Source organism: Mugil cephalus, chromosome 2, assembly GCF_022458985.1.
Source record: "Mugil cephalus isolate CIBA_MC_2020 chromosome 2, CIBA_Mcephalus_1.1, whole genome shotgun sequence".
NCBI classification, from domain to species: domain Eukaryota; kingdom Metazoa; phylum Chordata; class Actinopteri; order Mugiliformes; family Mugilidae; genus Mugil; species Mugil cephalus.
In genome coordinates, this window is record NC_061771.1 from 18,926,791 (window position 1) to 18,945,388 (window position 18,598).

At 42.5% G+C, this 18,598-nt stretch overlaps 1 protein-coding gene across 1 annotated transcript in view; it reads left to right on the forward strand.

Moving 5' to 3' along the window:
• The first annotated feature begins 1,200 nt into the window (after positions 1 to 1,200).
• Positions 1,201 to 18,598, forward strand: part of mtnr1aa (melatonin receptor 1A a) — a 36,316-nt gene continuing 18,918 nt past the window's right edge. The window contains exon 1 of the mRNA XM_047579707.1: positions 1,201 to 1,786. Coding sequence (XP_047435663.1) covers positions 1,603 to 1,786 — 184 coding nt within the window. The 5' untranslated portion in view covers positions 1,201 to 1,602. The remainder of the gene's footprint in view (positions 1,787 to 18,598) is intronic.

Consider the following 18,598-nt stretch of genomic DNA (forward strand, 5'->3'; position numbering starts at 1 on the left):
AATGCAGTTTAAATACAATGAATGATGGAAACTGAAAAGGTGTGTCAACGGCTCATCGACTGCTCATCAGCTGAAAGAAAATACGACACAACTTGAGTAAAGATAAGATAATCCTTTATAGATAACACAACGAGGAACTAAAAAAAAACATCTTCAAGTAAGTGGTTGCTTTAAAAACAATGTTTTCTGGAGCATCACAAGTATATTCAGTTTACAATCACTTCAGACTATGAAAACGTCATTACTCATAAAAGTGGCCACAGCTTTTTTTTTCTGCTTCTGGAAAAACTGCCTGAATGAATAACTGATTTTCAAATTAGCTGCAATAGTACTGACTAGAACTACTGCAGCTATATGATAAGGTGAATTCTGGGTAGGAGGGGGGAGGAGGGAGGAGGGGTGGGGGTGGGTGAAAATCTTTACATGTGATAATTTTTACAAATGATTCATTTTGAGCTATATTATCAAGAAAAAAATAAATAAAAATAAAGCCTTAGATGAGCGGTTTCACTTTTTTATTATGACGAACTGTCGATGTGTTAGACAGCTCAAGAATAGGCTACTGATGCCGTCTGTATGTACGAGGTGGGGGCTGACCCATTTATTCTGAACATCATTAACTAACAATAGAATGATGGCTATAGAAGCTCAGCTCCAGAGAGAGCAGCCTATATCATTTAATGAGACTTTCGATGACGGCAAAAATAAATAATATATATGGACATATATATATAAATAATTGTCAGAGTACTGCCTGTAATTATAGCTGAATAAACTCGGAAAGAAAAGTCGCAATCAACCTAAAATACAGCAATTTCAGACATAAGTGAGTCTGTAGATTAAACAGAAAGATATTAGTATAGTGCACCAAAACTAGGAATATGAAGAATCAATTTTTAAATCAAAAATTTGCATCATATAAAACACCGAGTCACCTTCACCGCGGCATTTTTGTCTCATAGTGTCCGTAGGAATGTGTTTTTTTTTTTTTTTTGTTTTTGTTTTTCGAGATCTAACGTGAATGATCCTTAAAAATAAAATAATGAATGGGCAGCCGAGATAAAGCGAGCGAGCAACCAACCGCAAAAGCCATGAATGAACACGCATCCGGTAAATGAAGAGAAGTAGGACGCTTTCGAAGGCGGTGACGCTGCCGTTCCGCGTGCCGACCACCGAGCGACAGTATTTCTCCCCCTAAATAAATCCGCGCCTCTCCGGACTGTTGGGTCACATGCGGAGTTTGAAGTGGCGGCTTCCAGTCACACATGCGTACCGACAAAGTGAATGGCACACGGGCGCAGAAGTGACACCTAGTAGGCAAGCGGAGGGAGGCGGGACGCTAGCAGAGCCGACCCACAGCAGCTGGATAAAACCCACGCGGGAGGAAACAAGGAGAAGAAGGAGGAGGAGGTGGAGGAGGAGGAAAAGAAGAAGAAGAAGAAGTAGTAGCGCGCGTGGAGAGGATGAAGATGAAACCCGAGGGTGGTTATAGTATCCCGCAACCGCTGAAAGCCTGAAAGCCAAGGCTTCAGGACTCTCTTTAGGAGTCGCGGCAGGTTGAATTCGGCTCAGCTGAGAAAAAAAGTTCCGCGACTGTATACAATGGTTATAAATGGGTCTCACCTGAACAGCTCCTTGCCGGACCCCAGTGACGCCGCCCTGAACCGCCCGCCGTGGGTTACCACAACTTTGGGCTGCTTCCTCATCTTCACCATCGTTGTTGACATCCTGGGCAACCTCCTGGTCATCTTCTCCGTGTACCGGAACAAGAAGCTCAGGAACGCAGGTGAGTTGCGAATTTGGAGAAGTATGCGCGCGTGGTGCCGGGTAGCGTCGCGCGCGTGAGAATCCGCCCGCACGAGCAAACGAAAACAAAAACAAAAACTCGTAAACATTTTTTTATTTATTTATATTTTTGGCCATTATGCGCACTTTAAATTTACTGGAACGTGCTTCTAGGCTGTCGCGTTTTGTTTCGGCTGCTGTCAGTGAGTGTTTGTTTTCGTTATTTAAAACGTTTTAAAAGTTTTAGTAATTAAAAAAAAAACAACACACTTCCAGCGTAGCCATATCTGCCCTCGAGGCATAAAAAAACAACCACGTGAAACCAAAGATTAGCAAATCTCTTTTTAATCAATTTTTAAAAAAATAACAGTTCTCCCTTTTGCAAATGTAAATCAAAGCTTTTTATCGTTGCTGTTTTTCAAGGTCACCACGTCTCTGTCCAGCGCAGAGTCTGAGAGTGATGGGCGGTTGTAATGGACATCCACTTGCTATAGCCTACTTTTGAAGCGGATATAATTTCGGTGACCCACACCGAGTGCGCGTCAGCAAAGCAGGCTCAGAGGAGAGCGATGCGAGGAGAAACACTATAGGCGAGTAGTTATTGACTCAGTCTGAAGCGGAGGGGGGAAGCCCGGCGTTCATCCCAATCGCTGCTGTTTACACTTCACGCTTTTCCCAGGCTTCTCCTCCACCGGCGCGATCCCGGCCGACAGATTTACTGTAATGACGATAATGACCGCTAAATGTTAACATTATCACCCACGGGGATGATGGAACTTTTTTGCCGTGGGTTGTGTGTTTTTATACACACACTTGGCCGCGAATGTAATTATGATATGGGCCGCGGATTAAATTGGGCGCCCCCGAGTTAGGACGAGATTGACACAGCGGTGTTTGCCTTGCTCGGTGGAGGTGGTAAAACACTCATAATTTAATAGTCAGAGGACAGAGTGCTGCTGAGAAGAAGAAGAAAAAAAAAATATCCCAAGGGACTCCTGTCGTGCTCAGGTCCGCTCACGCTAACTGGCAGCTACACACATCACAGTTGTCATCATTTGCAGGCTGTGATAGGGAGGTTTGCTCAACACGGTCCTGACATTTCACTCGATGCAGAAACGTTTGGGTCAGAGTGGATTTCAATCACAGAGAAGCATCTGAGTGATATCGCACTTTATGTAAGGCGTGCAGCCTGGCCTTATTGCTGCTAATCAGCAGCTGTTACACGTTAAACTCTTTGTGCTGCTCGCACACACACAGAAGATGTATCCGTGTGATTTTACAAGTTATGGCGTTGCATATTAATTCGCGGAACAAAGTGCGAGACAAGAGCCGGGATAAATTTAGGAAACCGCATCTTTGAAGTTGTTCCATTAATTATGTGTAATTACATGCAAGGAGGTCATAATCCAAGCAGCACGGGTTTGATCATGCCCTCCGTTAAGGTACATTATCCCCGCGTTCAACACTTTAATGTCGACTGTGGCCTGAGCGTGCAGGCGTTGGAGTTGTTTATTCAGCTTACTGGACAATTCTGTCTTCTCTTTGAATTCCATTCAGCTGACCTGGAAGGAAGGGGGAAAAAATATCTGACATTTGAGGATCAAAGGGAAGTGAGGAAAAAGTCCTCAGCTTAATTGTGTTTTGCGAGTTTAGTATTCACAGCGCGTGTGAATACTAACTAAGGCCTATGCAGACTGGTGACGTAGATCCTCAAGTTCATGCCTCCGAAGCTCATCCGCTACTTTCCATTCAAGTTCTGGAGACGTGCATGCCTAACTTAAGGCTCTCGCAATCTCCTTTTTTCAAAAATCCACTGGGAAATTGTGTGCGAATCGGCAGAACTTATTGATTGATATGAAAACTTTTCCATCCACGCTTTAGTCACAGCTTGTTTCACTGGATCTAATCTTCTGGAATTTGATGCCAGAGTTGATTTATTTGACCACGTATCCCATTTGGACTGAGCCTCAGTCTTAACTCTTAAGAAGAGGGTTTTAACAGCCACGTTTTCTAACCACAAGGAATTCAGTTTTCCCCTTAAGTGGAATGGATGAATTAGGGGGGAAAAAAAAAAAACAACGGCCAGGCATAAATTTTCTTGGCACGAATTAAATGTTAGACGTTGCGCAGTAGTCCAACAACAAGGGACTAAATTAAAAGTAATGAAATATACTCAGAGGAGAAGCTGGCAGCCAATGTGGCCGCATATTGCAGGCGGCAGCAGCAGCAGCAGCAGCAGCAGAAGCAGAAGCAGAAGCACTGCTATCTCTGCATGGCCAACTCTCTGTCAGTGCATGAAATGACCAGCGAGTGACTGAGCTTGAAGCCAACAACACATGGTGAGCGGTCTGGGCTGCGTGGCTGGATACAGGATAAGTGGCTGTGAGCCCAGCTCGGTGCCAATACATCATCTTCAATGTACCTGTCCTGCTGTAGATGAAGGCTTTTTTTTTTTAATTAACACAGAAGAATAAAGAAGTCCTGCCAAGAAGGCATTATCTGAACTGATTGTTTTGGCTGCGTGGCTAGACCGGGCCATATGCTCACGGATTGCAATCCACGAAGGTTTTATGTGTCTTTATATTGTACATAGTAAACCTGTGCTTCCTGACGTGCCGCAACGCCGCAACATATTTTCTTGTCTCAAAGCTCCTCCGTGTTAATTGTCTTCTGTGACAATGCAACACGTAGGCCGATGTGACGTGCCGTGAATGACGTTTGAATTTCAGAGCGTCGTGGTAAAGTGGGAAAACTGAGCAGTCTTCCTCCTCCTCCTCCTCCGCCTCCTCCTCCTCCTCCAGCAGTGACCCTGGGAGTCGTCAGACCTCTTTGTAAGAAAATCATTCTTCTCCGTCCTTATTGCACGCGCTCCGGCAGCACAACAAAAGCCGCGTGTCAAGGTTCCGTCCGACACGCCTGTAAACACCCTGGAAAAAGCCTCATTTGTGTAAGACAGCTTTGTTGTCTTCGCGTGGCGACCTCGAGGCAGAAAACTTAACAAGCTCGGCGCCTCCCGAAAGTTGAAACCCCCGACTTACCTACTGTAGCAGTCACAATCCAAAGTGACAGACAAAAACAAGCCTGGGTGTACCGATACCGTAGTGTGCCGAGTTCTGCCGCTGCAAAACAAACCAAAGAGCTCCACGTCGGAGCAGGGCTGTCTGTTTTTGGAGCGAGATGTGGTGTTTATCCTTTTCCAGGCTTTCCGTGACTTGGCTGCGTGCCGGAAAGGAAATGTTATTTCTGATAGCACATTACACCTCTGGTATCAGTTCCAGCATTATTGGTGCTGGCGTAATGAATATTTTCTTTTGCGGAATTATTGCGGAATTAGGAGGTATTTGCATGTGTCTCTAATTAAAATGAGTGTTTTAGGGTTCTAAATATCCATTGGCTTTGTTGGGAGACGCTAAACGGAAATTGGCTCAGCACTGCGGAGCTTAATAAAGAGACCACTATGAAAAGAAAACAAATCTCCTTGTGTACATGTTATGAAGTAGATGTTGATTTCGCAGCTTCCTGTTTTATTTTCATCTCGAGGAAAGCCTTTCGGAAGACCTGCTTTGTGAGAATCTCTAATCCTTTAGACCGAGCTTTATGAGGGAGGACCTTACTAATCTCTATCAAGACAAGTATGACCGAAGTTGGGAACAAATCGTTTTCTTGGGTTGAATTTGTGACGCTAAACGAGAGAGGTTATTTAAAACGACAAGAGTTGGTGCTGCGACGTCTCTGCTGAGCTGGAATCTGTTTTGTTTCAACGTTGCTTTCGTGTTTCAGTTGCAAGTAAAAAGACGAAAAGTCTGTGCGATTTTCCGACAATAACGTTTTGTTCACGCTGCTCACTCAGTTCACGCTGTGCTTACGTCCCATCTGCGCCACAACCTGCCTGAATGGACGTGTTTACTCCTTATTGTACCGTCTGAAACCACCATGTTCCCTGCACGGCCAAATACCAGAGCACCAACACATTTCTTTTTCTTTTTCATGTGGAGTTTACTACACATTGTGAATAGACGTCTGAAAGCGAGGCAGGCGCTGTGAAGCCGCACTGCATAACGTGTCCTCCGCCAGTCGTATCGATATCGGGTGGATGTATCATGTGTTCCCACCTCTGATGACAAGGCTGCTTCTTTGTGAACCCTGCTGAGCCCCCTTCGGCTCACACAGCTACAGTTTCACCCGCAGTGACTCAGGACAGACGGGAGACGTGAATGCACACAACTGTGTCCTGGAAGTTTTTTTTTTTTTTTTGTTCTTCTGTCTAAAAATAATTTTGCAACAATGCGATCAAAGGCCTTGTTTCGGCTATCCGTAGCTTCAGGGGTGTAGCGAATCGCGATTTTCTGTACACGAGTCTGCACTGGAGGACATTTCTCCCCGTAACCCCGGTTGATTCACTGCCTTCCGAAATGTGAAGCCGTGGTTGTAGGAAATTGTGTTTGCATAACTTATTACAGCTCACTGATAACGGGGACTGATCCAATGAGATAAAAAAACTAAAAATACATGGATACGTGCATGCAACACTTTTCATGAATCCAGCAACAGAAGCCAAACAGTGACAACGCAGAGCTAACGGCTCAACAATGGCTATGGATGAAGGTGATGGATACACCTTTGTGTACTTAACACCTTCAACGCAGAATAGTTCAAGTGGGCCTCATAGTTTTAGTTCGTGAAAGCGGCTCAATAACCGAAAGGGCCCGCAGGTTAGAGTCCTTCTATGCGCTCAAGTTGACATAAGAGGCGCTTACTTTCTGTCTCTTGCAGACATAATCCGATTATATTCCTGCTAAAATAAACATCGTTTCAGAGCAGTCACGTATCTGTGCAGCAGTTCATCATGACTGAAGGTGTTTGTTTTGGATTTTATACCATCCTGGCTATTTATCCCACGGATTGTTATAATTTCCAGTGTAATAAAAAAGAAATATAAACAACCGCAGTGGACGGGGTAATTTAATTACAGCCATATTTGGCTGATGATTGACTGCTGCCTCTTGCTTGCTCTTTAACAGATCCGCGCACGGCTGCTCAGTCGATTCGTCATTTTCTAAGGTGATAAGCATCAGAACGGCGCGGCAGGGTAGAGTTTAAGGGTATAAGAAGCTATAGGGAGATGGTCGGGTGACGGAGGGGGAGGGGGAGGGGGGGCATGGACTAATTAGGGACCCGTAACAGCCAGTAGGTCATGACTTTGCAATTAATTTATAGTTTTCCCCAGGTGAATAAATGAGCATTGAGTGCAGAGGATAAGAATCTCCTTTTTTACTCATGAGGCACTTAATTCAGCTATAGATTAGTTAATGCCCCTGCTGTCAGCCGGGACACACAAAACGCAGCAACCGCTAGCGTGCCCCAAGTCTGCCCTGAACCTGACAACTTGAGGAGTCAGCGTTAACCGCTCCTTTCAGTGCCCTCGTGTATTCTGAAAAACATCTAAAAGACTTCTTGTGTATCCATTAATTGCGTCCGGTTTTGTGAGATGTACTTTAGAGATTTCCCGTCAGAGGACTCTCTTGCTTTCCTAAGGATTAAAACTCAAATATTAGATCACACGCGGATCTAATTAGGCAGCAGATATATGCACAGCTGCGAACGCGCTGTCGGGATCGCGTGGATGATGTTATCGCCGTCTGCGTCGCCCACCCCGTCCGACTTGTTTGCCGCTGCCTTTCATTTTTGAGACGCAACAGGGGAGGAGGTGAGTGAGAGAAAAAGAAAGGTTCCCAGCGGTGCGTGATGGAAGAGATAAAGACAAGAAAGATGAGGCAACAGATTGGTGTGAGTTTTACATACAGGCAGAGACAACAGGGGCGCTGAATGTGTGGCGTGGAGATTTATTTTTTTGTGAGGAAGTGAGACAGAAACTGTGATCTATATTTTAGGGGGTGAGGGACATAAGAAAAACTATGTTGCACTATGTCACTATTTCATGTAATGGATTAGAGCGCTCACTTTATTTTTCCTGGGACTTACACACGATTGTTACATAACCGACACTTTGGACACCGACACACGCCCTCCCCGACTCACACACACACACATACATTGTCCTTTTGACTTGACTTAAATAACTTATTTACTCAACCACTCACTCAAACGCACAATCACAGTTTAATGCACACTGCAGATGTGATAGTGATAAAAATAGCATTTATTCGCAAACGTAATCGGAACATGTTGAGGTTGAGTTTTGTGGAATAGTTTTTTGCTAAATCCTCTTAAGTCCTCCATCACTGCGCTTGCTAACACTGCTAACGAAATGTCAACACAAACCTGCTAATCCCGCGTTATTTCAGTCAATGCCTTGGTGCTGATGGTGCTGTGTCGGCCTGAGGTTAACATAGTAGAAAGGGTTTATGGCTTCGGTCCTGGTGAATCACAGGTGAGCAGGTGACAGCAGCCTCACCTGATTGGTTCATCATTCTTCTTCTATTCACTAAAAGAAAACAGCTCTGTCTGGCTTCCCTTTGGACAACAGTGCAATACCGTGTTTCACCACTCTTTGACCTTAAAATCCTCAGCAATTAGAGACGAGAAATAAGGAAGAGACAAAGTGACACAACAGAGAATTTCCCGAACTGTTAAGAAGAGTGTTTTGTTTATTTGATGTCAGCTACAGTCTGATAAAAAAGAGGGGAAGCATGGCTCCCCGTGGCCTCAAGGAAAAAACGCCACTGTCTGAACCGTCATTGCAGCTCCGTTAGTTTGTTACTTATATGTGTGGGTGAATGATTTCTTCACAGTAATAGCAACAATCAGGGGAAAATTGCTGTGCACAAAGTGTATTTTTCTCAATGTGGCTGGATTATCATCCTGCTGAGCTCAGGCCTCTATCCAGCGTCTTCTGAGAAAGAAAAATCCACCCAGCGAGTGCTCATTTGACATCGTCTACTCTTTACAGGAGGCCTCGTCCTCTTGATGATTCCATGATTTTCTAATATTTGCAGGATTATCTGAACCCACAAAGCCTGCCAGCAGTAATCCATTCTGTATATGTGATTTGCATTTGCTGCATGATAAGAATAGGCAGTATTCCCAGATTTGCTCCTCTGAGAAAACACCTTTCTTCTTCTGGTTTACATTCTGCGCCGCATTCCCCTCGCCAAGTTTTTTTTGCAGCTCATCTCAGTCTCCCACCTTCTTTGTACTCTTCCTCCACCGCCCAGGCTTATTCGCACACATGCACGCTGGATTTATTCTTTTTTTTCTTTTCACTTAAATTTGACCTTCCAGGCTTCATATTCCATGACACCCTGTCTGTTTGCATCACTTTGATCCAACACCCCCACCGTTCTCTGAGGACGTTATGTTGTCAAGCCGCATACCTGTAGAGGAATTCTGCCAATAGCGCTTTGCGTCAAGCCAGTCAGGCAATAACGCTTATCACACAAATCCTGTGGATTCCTGATTATGCAATGGACAAGCGGACAAAGATAATCAAAAGCTGTTGTTTGTGAAAAGTGTTAAACAGTCGCAAGTTTGGTTGAATTTAACACAAACGGGTGTCTGCCGTGTGATCTGTATCTTTTCTCTTTCTCTCGTTCTGGGTCTGTTTCACATGCTCACATAGGGCATGCCTTAACGTCTAAAGGACATTATAATCTGGCAATAAATTCTACAAAAAAAGCATATTTTCGAGCCGCTGAACATTCCCCACCAACACCAACACTCCAGCTACCCCAACCCCCCAGCCTTCCAAGATTCCCTGTGCTATTTTTAATCATTTACAATATTATACAGTGGAAACTTCTCTCCGCTCGATAGAAGCTTGGGATGACGCACATGTGAAGCTCAGGGCAGTGAGATCAAGTAAAACCTAAAGCTCATCCAAGGGGAACTATGCATAACACATGGATAGTGTAGAGTGCCTACAGTAGAGTGCTAACGATTTGATTACGCACACACATACAAGAGGCAAAACAAGCTTCGAGGTTAGAGATGCTGGCTGGTAATGGGAAGGGTGCCAGTTTACCTCCCAGTTGAGAGAATCAAAACAGGGAAGAGCGAGAAACGCTCTCATCTGTGTTCAAGGTGCCCTTGAGTGAAGCACTTCCTCCACCATTGCTAGTGTGTGGACTACGGTGGAAGACTGTGGCTGGACTCGGCAGCTTCCAGCTGTGAGCGCGTCGGGCTGCGTGAGCGTTTAAGCAAGGCACCGACGAAAAAAGAAGAAGGAGATATATCCAGGCTCAATCACACACACACAGCTGAACTGACCTCCTTATGTTTAAGATTCCTGCTTCCTCATGGTTCTGTCATCTCTTATCTTGACACAGGACACAGTTCAGCCACCGGACAAAGTAAACAGCTCAATCAGAGAGCTTTGTCGTTCTCCATGAACCATCGGGATGATTCGCTTGAATGGCATGTAATGATGATTATTATCGGAGGCACGTGAACAACTTTTGATATAGCCCTGTGAACACTGCTCCATTCAGACCGCTGCGTCTGGGTTCACTGTGGCAGTTTGTCACTCAAACACTCGACATTCTTGTACATACACACACTCACAAATAAAAAAAAAGTTTTGTCAACTGCAGAGCATCGAAGCTAGGGCATCATATTCTAAAAATAATCCTAAGGTTAGAGAGGGACAGGGTTGTCTGTGTAAATTAACACGGTTCAGACTAAGCGCGGTCTAAAATAGAAAGTCTTTAGTTCTAGATCACCTAATTTTTGAGCAGAGATCTGGAAATCTGGAAGTGCATTTCTCAGGAGAGAGAGAACATGAACTGATTCTTAATATTAAAATCTGTATTTCCTAAAACCTTTGTGACGACACACATTTATTCCAACAGTTTGCACAAGACAAGATTCAGCCTGATTTTCCTTTGTAGAACTTGTGTGTTATGTAATGACCTGTTGATAGAAATGTTCATCTGTTCACTGAATCTCCGTGGAATAAACTGAAATGTATTCTTTACTTAGTTGCAAAGTCAGTGGATTCTTGATAATTTTTCTTCACAGAACAGTGCACAGCCAGCCGGCGGGTTCTGACCGTGATTCAGTGGTGCTCATCAAAACACCACTGTGTATTAGTTATCTTCAGCCTGTAGCTTACGCCCACTTAGCGCGTGAAGTCAATGGAAATTTCTGTCTTTTAGTTATAGGTTTATATGGACATGAGCAAAAAGCACTGAAAGCAGTACTTCCATGCTAACAGTTAGCATTTTAGTTATTTGGAGGTTGTCAAATGCTGAAGACCTTTGTGCATAGCGGCAGTGTAACAGTGGTGCGCTGTTTTATTTTTAGTAAGGTTTGGTCACGTTTATATTATCTGCTTCATGAAAGTAATTTGCTCTCTGTTACTGGCCAAACTTTTCCCTTTAAGGAAATCAGTTGGGTCAACATGTGAAATATACAGACTGCTGGATGTTGTTGTCGAGCAGCTTACCTTAGACACTGTGTTAATTTGGTCTGTGACAAATAAAGGGAGTTGGATGGTGCTTTAAGTCTCTTCACAAGCAATACTAGGACCACAGGTTTTAGTATCCCTACCACTGTAGGGAGCTGTGAAAATGAAACATATGCCCGAACCTCTTCTAATACCCCTTTCACATTCAAAATACTGGGTTGACATGGGATTTTCAGACCCAGGTCGACTTGCCTTTGGTGTGATTTCATGTTGCCAGCAGTCTCAGGTCTGACCTCCTGCTGTGAGAGCTGTGTACTTGTTTTTTCCTCCCTTTCATACGTCATCACATCATCATTACACATTTAAGTGCATTGAATCTCCTCTTCTCCATGGATGCAGAGCAGCCAGGGAGCTGCCGTGATCGATAAAAAAGTGTGCCATATTGGTACACAAGCTGTGCAGCACAGTTGAAGTCAAGATTCCCCGGTGCAAACTTCAGAACATGACGTAGGGTTAATTCACCTATGCGCTTCCATTAACAATCGTGTAACAACATGTTTGATTTGAAAAAATGGACCAAAATCTCTTCCTTTCAGACATCAGTCTCTTATGGGAGTAGACTAAAACTTGTAGAAGCTCCAGGGCTGCGAGCAGCTCAAAAACAATGACACAGTCTGGCAGGCTAGCTAGTGAAAAAAATCAGAAGGTGACAGGCTGGTACATCAACGTCAATTAGCGGGTCGACGTGGCATTCCTGTTCACATGGCAGCCGAGCCGATAGAACTTTTGCTTTTTTTCCTGTCATTTACTGTTGGTGTTATGTGTAAAATAGAAGGGAAATCTTTAAGGAGTACCTGTATTTTTAATGCAATGCAGAGCTAATCAACTGTAGCATAGAGGCCTATACACTGGTCCATATGGGATCAGATTGGGATTCAGATCAGAGAAGAACTTAAAATGATCTGAATCGGATTGATACCAAAAATAAAAAGACTTGGTTGGGAATCCCCTAATTCATACAGATCTGATGTTCGAGTTCTCTCTGTTACTCCATTGTTAATGACATCGATGACTCATTGCAGTCTCTTGTTCACATACTGCCAGCCTGTCTTTATCTAAGATCTTAAGGCAATTTATTGCATTTCATCTATCTGATTTTCACTTTCATACGGCTGCATAAGTGGTGAGGTCAGATTTATTGGAACAGGACAAATAGTTGGTTCACAAAAATCACACAATCACAAAGATAAGGGTAGTTGTACCAAAATACGTACTACGCAGGAAAGTCAACAGATAAATGTTACCCTTCGTATATAATTGTGTTTCTATGCTGTAGTTTGTTGTACTTATAAGTTCATTATATCGACAATATGGTGATCTTATATCCAGTGCTCGTGGTGTGTAATGATATATTGTTATCCAAGCGCCAGTCCTCTTGTTAATTGCTTGTGCTTTGTGAAAAACAATCGTTCATCCATTTAATCAGTCTAAACACCAACAAATACTCCCATTATTAGATCCTTGTTTTCGAGTCAGAGTCCAAATTAGTTTTGCTTGTTTCTGTTCCGCATTGCTTAAAATTACTTAACTCAATATCCACTTCGTATAACTGCAGTGTTGTGGAAACCGGTCATCATTGTTTTACCCGTGGTATGCGAGAAACCATTGGCCTTTTCCCATTAACATGCCACGTATTTATCAGTGCAGAGGTGTACAGTAGTTCTCAAGAGGCAGATTATCACACACTCTTCATGGCCTGTCACGTTTGTGAAGTAATTAGTCGAGTCCGTCCCTCTCCTCTAATGAGCAGGGGCTTAGTGTGTGAGGCTCCTTCTTCACAGTATGCTTTCCTTTAATGACCCATAAACATGCTCCCTGTGATTATTGTCTAAATGTGTGTATTTTGTGACACTATCAGACACATTCACACATTGTTTGGGTTCATTCCAGCGTACTTTGGGTGTTGTCCAAAAGCAATAGGGAATTATGCATTAAGAAGTTAGATGTCCACACTGTTCAGTGCTCAGTGACTCGGTCTAAACTTCACTCTCTCTTTCTCTGGAAATATGAAAATGAACGAAGAAATTATCTGATATATTTCATGGAAAATATTGCACGCTGTAATAAAACTGAAAATGCGAGCAGATGATGTTATTGCTGTTTTTGGGATATTGATTAAAGAAGTCTTTGCTGACTCTGTGTGCTATCTAATGTCTTGTGAATTCTAATTTTAACTAGAAGAGATTCATTGCCAGATTAGACAGTTTTGCTGTGTTTGCTCTTCACCGAATAAAGGCAGACAAGGCAGGCTGAGAGAAGGTTCAGTGGTCACACAAAAATATTAATAAAGCACAGGTAATATGACATACAACACGTTTTATTCCTTCAGTATATAAAGTCTTACTAAGGAATGGCATTTGGACACTTGAGAGATAATACGTGAGTAACTCAATATGTGAGATTAACATATTGTCCTCTGACAATATACACAGCATATATCTAGTCTGAGCACTAATGAGAGGATGAACTTTTTCGCTGATAGCGGCACACAACCAACGCACGTCATTGATGGGGTCATTAAGGATGTGATTTGAGAATTGGATTCCCTTCAGAGCTGGTCTGATTCCTGAGAACTGGTTAGCACCGACGCTATCAACTCCTCCATCGATGCGTGCACTCAATGAGAGATTTTTAATCATTAATGAGGATGACTCAAGACAAACACAACACACAGTCCCTGAGAGGCGCTTGTTAGCAAACCAAGCCATTCATTAAAATTAGCCTCAACATTTGCTGCGTTTCCATTACCCATAGAAATGTGCAAAACCCAAATATCACAATAAAAAAATGGAAACGTTCACATTTTGAAAAATCTCTCAAACACTTTTACGCTCTCATGAGGTGGTTTTTCAGATGTATCGTAAAAGTGAATTGGAAGCACTTTTGCCGCATTTCCCCGTCAGGGGGTCATGTGACCAGTTCATTAGAAGTCCATTTCCTCAAAGTGAAGTCTCACGTCTTGAGAATTTCAGACAATTGTGGGATATCGCGAGAGTTTACAAGAGTAACAGCTCCAGAATGAAAAAAAATGGGGCAATTAGGAATCGGGGCAGCTGGTGTGGTCTTTTGACAATTCTCTGTGATCCTGTTTGGTTTTCCTTGTCTTTTCTGTTTTTTCTTCTTTCTTTTTTTTTTGTTAAGTTCTTCCTTGGTGTTTCTTGTCTTGTCATGATTGTTGGATTGGTTTCTCTTGTGCGCTCTGATGTTATTAGTTTCACCTGTGTCTCTTCTCGTTACTGCAGCGGTGAGGGATTGAGAGTGTGAGGCGAGCTGTTAGGTTAGTGTTTTCTCATCCAAGTTTTGGGTTCAAGGTAATGCTTAAAAATCCCCTGGATGTGATTTGATTTAACCAATTTCTTTACTTAAATTAGAGGTTACATCAGAACAGATTTTTGGCCCATCGTGCTCTGCTGCTGAAAGTGTTTGGAGAGCTGTGCGTCAAATTGCAATGAAAGCAGAATATGAGAATGGGTTTCCTCTCGTCTTTGATAGTTGGATTTCAGGAAGGGCTGCAGCAGATTCTTAAATACAGTATCAAATCTAATTAATCATTCATCATCTCTGTCCATTAATTCCTCATAGACTAAATCATTCTGTCAAGAGCCCAAATACGGCCCTGGGCTGTAATTTCAGACCAGGTACGTGTGTGTGTGTGTGTGTGTGTCCATCCCTGAAAGGACCTGTCCTATTTACTTTGCAGGTTGAGGTTAGGCTAAAATAATGACATTTAGAAGTGAATACATGTTAACTCTGGATAAACTGCTGAGGTTAGACCTGCAGTGCTGGGGGTTAAGAATGGGTTAATGGCTAGGAATTAACCTGGGGCCCTGTGCATCGGCATTCACACACACACACACACAGCTTTCCTGAACTTTCCTAGACTTTACCCAGAGGAGCTGTATGTGAGAACGCAAATGTCCTAATCAAGACCAGGCATTAAATGGACTTCGCCCAGCTGGCTCTGTGTAATGACCAGTTCAATCCATGTGTGACTAGAGCAGGTCATTTGTCCAGAGACGGCTCGCTGCATTCCCTCTGTGTGTTTAGCTTTTTTTTTTTCTTTTTTTTTTTTGACTTTACCAGTCATTCACTAGTAATTCCATACTAGGTTGTCATTCGTTAGTCATTAAAAATAGAACATCTCCCAGATGCTTGTTTCTATACCTGATTTACTAATGTACGATTATTGATTAGTGAAGTAGTAAAGTGTCAAGGGATCTAGTTTCTCAGATGACTCAGAGAAGACTTTGCTGCTTCTCTGAGTTTCATCTAATGACAAATTGCTTCGGTAGACGGGATGTTGCTAGTACAACACGTCACACTGGGAACTTCTCACATTGTGTAGTCCAAAAAAAACTGTTTGTTTTTTATAATTGAAAAAATAATGGATAGATTTATGATGATATTTATTAGGAATATACAGGGTGTACCCCACGGGTACAGTTATAGAAGATGAGAATGAGATATTTATTAGTTGCAGTTCTTGTTATGCTGAATTGTTGTTTGCTTATTTATTTCTCCAAATGCCTACGGCTAGCCCTCTCAGAAACCAGCCATTCAGATGAATCAGGGTCTATTTGTTCCATGACTGAAACAGAGCAAAATATTTTTATGATGAACGCTGTCTCCTCATGGCACTAATTATGTTTGGTGTCAGTGTTGCAGAATATTTGTGTGTGGAACGCACAAACTGGAAGCAGACGGTTTGTACTGTGGACGTGGGTGGGTGATTGATGTTTGTCTCCTCGCTGCTCTGTGTGTTTAGACACGAGGCTTATTTTACTGTGTATTTACTGGGTCTACTGAGTTTCTATCAACACGCAGATTAGGTTTCAGCGTACATACGCGTCTGTGACTGTACACACGTACACTATGGGTGTATTCACACCAGGCTAATTTAGCCACTTTAAACGTACTTTGGGTAGGTGTGAATACAAATCAGCGGACTCTGATGCGGACCAAACAAGTGACCCGAGGCCACCTCTGCAGTTGGGACTCGGTTCACTTGTTTAGTCTGCACCAGAGTCCGTAACAAACCCTGGTCCGCTTCGTTTGTACCGTGAATGCAATGTGAACCTTTTCAAAGCCAAATGCAACATCTGTGCACCTTTTTGGATTTAACGGGCTTCCGTTTGTAACAATCCACCATACACACAGGGGAGATCTTTTCAGGACAACAGTACCTTTTAGTGTAATTAATACCTTACAAAAAACTGAAACCGCATTTGAAACCACCAATACAACACACACAAAAAAAGAGTGTAGGGCGTCCCGCATTTAATTAACAGATATAGTCTTTTTTTACATTATGTAAATTCAGAATAGTTCCAAATCTAATGAAAAAACTTAAACTTGCCCCACTCAACCCACTCTTAAATGTTTAAATTTTATATATAATTATATTATATATATTATTATATTAAGTTCGTTTAACTTCACGGCTGCCAAGGCCTTGAAGTAAAACAAACTTAATATAATCCATTTGCTGCAGGTGTCCAAAGGAAAAATAAGTTTTGTCCGCAAAAACAAGAAAAAAACAAAAATGTGTCTAACTGGTATACCAAGAACAAAAAAGTTACAAAAAATGTTGTGATCAGTCATCGGCTATTTCATTCATTCATTTAATTCGTTTCTATTTTATACCAAGAATGAGCCGTGGGTCAACGTGGGGCACAGAAGAGACGCACTGCCTCCTCGATATATGGTCAGAGGAGAGCATATATCAGCTGCTTGACGCATAAAAATGCTTACGTCTACGGCCAAATCGCAGAGAGAATGTACGAGGCAGGTTTTACCTGGAATCCAACGCAGTGTCGGCTTAAAGTGAAAAAACTTCAAAGATCCCGCCAATAATTTTTATCCAGAGATTGAGCGGCTACGGGACACACGTGGGTTTGTTAACAGTGTTGGTCCACTTGTCAGAAAATGCAGTGTGAATACAAACCGAATCAAGTTTTTTTTTTTTTTAAAGGTCTGGACCAAAGCAAGTGAACTATCGGACTTTCCTGTTGTGAATACGCCCTATGTTTAAGTGAACTTTTAATCTTATCGTTATAAGCATGGCTCCACACAGAAGAAAAGGTTGAGAGACACTTGAATGGGAATCATACTAGTGATGCAAAAAAAAAAAAGGTTTTAGGCTTTTTAATACAGGGATTAGTAAGAATATGACATTCTGTCTACTCTGCATGAGACTTCAAAGCAGCGCTCTTACATTCAGTAAATATGAAATTACTGTGTCCAGCTCATATGCTTAGAGTGACATTCAGAAGAAATTGGTACGATAAGCCCTTAACCACAGCAATCAAATGTGGCTCGTCTTTTCCGAGGCCCTCAGATGTATGGTATGGACGTCTAAAAACAAGGTTAAACGATGACATTCAAAAAAATGCAGAAAGAATTTCAACTATGGTATAAGGAGATTATACTGAGCTATTTCAGGTCAATTGGGGTCAGATAGGACGATGGAAATAACTGCTGCACAAACTAATCATATATAATGAAGCTCAACAGATGCTGGAGCTTTGGTGTGACCTCAATTTTCCATGGGAACACTGACCATATATCAAAATATACAAACGATTTGTTAGTTTTAGGACAGTTACATAACTTATTATGATCTCATAAAGCTGTCATCCAGTCCTGTGTCTTGCATATTATTCTGATTGGTCACACAACACTAGATATATAGACCATGGTTTTTCACTTAAATGTCACTGCAAACATTAACATAAATTACTGCTTGTGAACCAGTACACTAGTGCTGTTAATGCATGCACAGTGATTGTTTGGTAGGAACCTATAAGCATACGTTTCACTTACATGCTAAATCAAATGCGCATTTCCCTGCGCAGGAAATCTCTTCGAAAATGAAGATGGAGATAGTCACTAGCATGACAAACGTTCCCGCCTAAAGAGCATATTACTTTCTTTGGTGAGATCCAGCTGGTCTCTAGTTATTTGTGCAGAACGGGGAGCAGGCAATGTGTTTGGTTGAGTTTTTTGCTGAAACCAATACAGATGAGACAATAACATGCTCAAAAAAACAACAACACCGTTAGCCGCAAGATGCTAACTGCATAGCCAATGCCAAATTAAATGAGCGTCAGTTCGTGCGGCCTCTTTCTCCGACACAAATCTGAGAAGTTTTCATGTGAACAGTCACGTCAGCACGGCTGCATCTGAGCTAAGGAGACAGATGGCTTTGAGGTACAAGTGAAAACACAGGATGCGTGGTTCATAATGCCAGGCTGCAAATGTTTTACCCTAGACAAGATCCTGAAGTTGTACAGTACGGCAGCTGCTATGGGGAAAGTGGAGCAAACAGCTGTTACGCATAGAGCTACACACACCGGCATCAGCTGTGCAGTAATATTAAGCTCTGATCTT